At 42.5% G+C, this 2986-nt stretch overlaps 1 protein-coding gene across 1 annotated transcript; it reads right to left on the bottom strand.

The window, feature by feature from the left end:
• Nucleotides 1-566: 566 nt before the first annotated feature.
• On the bottom strand, nt 567-1520 carry LOC149862227 (olfactory receptor 10A4-like). Its single transcript, XM_090053895.1, has one exon. The coding sequence runs from the start codon at nt 1518-1520 to the stop codon at nt 567-569; it is 954 nt and encodes a 317-aa protein (XP_089910021.1).
• Nucleotides 1521-2986: the final 1466 nt, after the last annotated feature.

The following is a 2986-nucleotide window of genomic DNA, read 5'->3' as shown; positions in this document are numbered from 1 at the left end:
CACCTCCCCACCAGACCCCCAAACACACCCTACTACATACACTCCAACCCCCTACCATAAAACCACCCACATCCACACTCTCCCAGAGCCCCAACCCCAACCACATACCTCAAACCCACACCCACCATCCCCATACTCCCCACCCAACATACCCACACCACACACACACTTCCCAACCACCCTGCTCCATACACGGTGAGCAACAGTAAAACTGTAGTTTGAACTATTATTCAATTGCCTCTAGATATACGACACAAACACACATAAAACCAGGCAAAAATATTTTTTTTAAATAAAATTAATGTACGTTATAGTGGATGCTTGATTTTTTTTTTTTTAGAATATGATTTGTGTTTTTTTCTGGTTTCCAGATGGCATCCAGATGGCAGTCCCAAGACGGTAATATGAGGGTGGGGAAGCCATCACGGGCTGGGGATGCCTTTGCAGCACTTGACAGCTCACCAAAACTAGTTAAGCAGTCCTCTAGCCAAAATAATTGCTTGCCTCTTGTCTATATCAACTATGTAGTCAGTCCAATTAAAGATATCACCCTAAAATCCTTTCCTTTATGGTATGCTTATTCCTTTAACAGCTTTCCTAAAAGCCCCCTTCACCTCTTTGTTCCTCAATGTGTATATCAGTGGGTTCATAGCTGGTGTTATGGCCGTGTACATTAGGGAAAGAATTTTGTCACTTTCTGGGGTGTGGCTGGACTTGGGTCGCAGATAGGTTAAAAGGATTGTTCCATAGAACAACATTACCACCATAAGGTGTGAAGAACAGGTGGAGAAGGCCTTTCTTCTCCCCTCGGCTGAAGGCAGTTTGAAAATGGTGGACATAATGTGGATGTAAGACAGGATTATTAGCAAGAAAGGGCCCATAATGAACACCACTGTCACAATCCTAATAAGAATCTCATTCTTAGACGTGTCTGCACATACCAACTTTGCCAGTGGTGCAAAATCACAAAAGAAATGGTCAATGCGGTTGGACCCACAGAAAGGCAGGGTGAAGATCCATGTGATCTGAATCAGCTGCACTGAGATGCTGGTGATCCATGAGGCAGCTGCTAGGCTCACACATTTCCGGCCACTCATGATGGTAGTATAGTGTAAGGGGTGGCATATGGCAACGTAGCGGTCATAAGCCATGGCTGCTAGGAGACAGCATTCTGTAACACCCACGATGGCATAAGTATATAACTGGGCTGCACAGCCTGCAATGGAGATGCTTTTATGCTTCACCAAGAGGTGAACCAGCATTTGGGGAACCACACTGGTTGTGAAACAAATGTCCAAGAAGGACAAGTTTACCAGGAAAAAATACATGGGGGTGTGAAGGCTGGGACTGAGCTTTATCAAGAGGATGATTAGGAAGTTTCCCAATAAGGTCATAATGTAAGTCGCTAGAAACAGGAGGAAAACAAGGGTCTGCATCTCAGCAAGATATGAAAAGCCAACCAGAATGAACTCTTGAATGATAGTCTGGTTCTCATGGGTGTCTCTCTCAGTAGAGGCCATCTGTGGGGGCAAGAAGGGAGGGAGTAAATGTCCAGGAATGTTTCCAAAGAGGAAGACAGCAACTCAAGAGTTTCTACCGTACTCAATTATTTAGGAATCCTTTACATGAAAGATCTTGTCTTTTCCACATACCATCTAGTAATGGTCCTTCATCATCAGACAAAATTTTTTTGTCTTCCTCTGTTGACTTTGGAAGAGGTGAAGGCCTATTTTCACCACATGTGGAATCCAACCTATTGACTAGTAGAGCTATCCTAACCTATGTGCCTGTTAAACCCTGTCCAGAATTAAAAGACTTGTTGTCAAACTCATTTGAGAATTTAAGTTTGATAGCTAGGCTGGTAAGCCAACTTGTATTTTGATGGCAGCACAATGACAAACAAATGTTGTGGTTTGTAAAGTGTTATAGGGTATTTTCAGCCTCCTTACTTCCTTAAAGTATTGCCAGATTGAGTTACACACTCTCTGCTTTACCTGCTTTGCCCTGGACCACTAATCCCTCATTCTTGTCTGCTCAGGGGATCAGCTTCAAGGTGAGGGCTGAAGAGAATGCTACACATGGTCTATGGACTAGTGACCAGGGAAGAGGAGCAGAATATGAAGATCCAACCCTATTTCTGTGGATGGTCACACCAGAATCCATATCCTGGGTACACTGGGTGCAATATACACTGAACACTGGGATATGAAACTAAAACATGAGACCACCCTTCCTGTAATGTCAAATACCTGCTGTTAAGGGATTTTTATCTGACTAGAGTTGCAGGAACAAGGCTGCCTCAGTACATATAATGCTGTGTTATTCCACAACCAAAGTGTTCTAAGATTGAACATGCACAATGATCATATGGATGCTTTCACTCCCAGAGCTAAAACACAAACTGTGTCTAACTGCCAAAAGCTCCCCTAAGTGGCACTTCCACATGGAAATGCATTAGGATGAAGCCCATAGCACCTGCCAGATGTCTGAGTTCTAAGGAGTGTTTCTCTACCTTCTACCAAAGTAGAAACTGTTGTTTAGAGGGAAAAGGGATTACAACCATCTTATACAGTACATGAATATTCCTTATGCAGAAATAAAGGGTTTTTAACATTTGTTTGTTTTTGCTCCACAGAACTTACATAATCTCTTGCCACGTTCTTCAAAATTAAACACAGATGTTTTAGAAAAAACAAAGCAAGATGGAGTCAGGCACAGACACAGATAAGCACTTACATATATACACAGAAAGATACATGCACCCAAAGGTAACGAAACAAGTGAAACAAAACAATCAAAGCAAATATCTGCATACTGTAGTCAAACAGAAGGCAAGAACAAATGCCTTTGAAAAAGGCTCTAGCAGGCATCAAGGGAACTACAAACCAGTGAACCTAACTTCTGTTCCTGGAAAACTGATAGAAACAATAAAAATAACAACTGTCCAGCACATGGATAAACATGACTTGGTGGGGAGGAATCAACG

Source organism: Crocodylus siamensis, chromosome 6 (assembly GCF_052110815.1).
Source record: "Crocodylus siamensis isolate JL-2025a chromosome 6, ASM5211081v1, whole genome shotgun sequence".
Classification (NCBI taxonomy): Eukaryota; Metazoa; Chordata; order Crocodylia; family Crocodylidae; genus Crocodylus; species Crocodylus siamensis.
Note: the sequence above shows the minus strand (reverse complement) of the source record. Positions and strands in the feature narration are given on the sequence as shown.

What these genes read in the sequence shown, in the direction of transcription:
- LOC149862227 (XM_090053895.1), bottom strand. Translation starts at nt 1,520, where the DNA reads ATGGCCTCTACTGAGAGAGACACCCATGAGAACCAGACTATCATTCAA.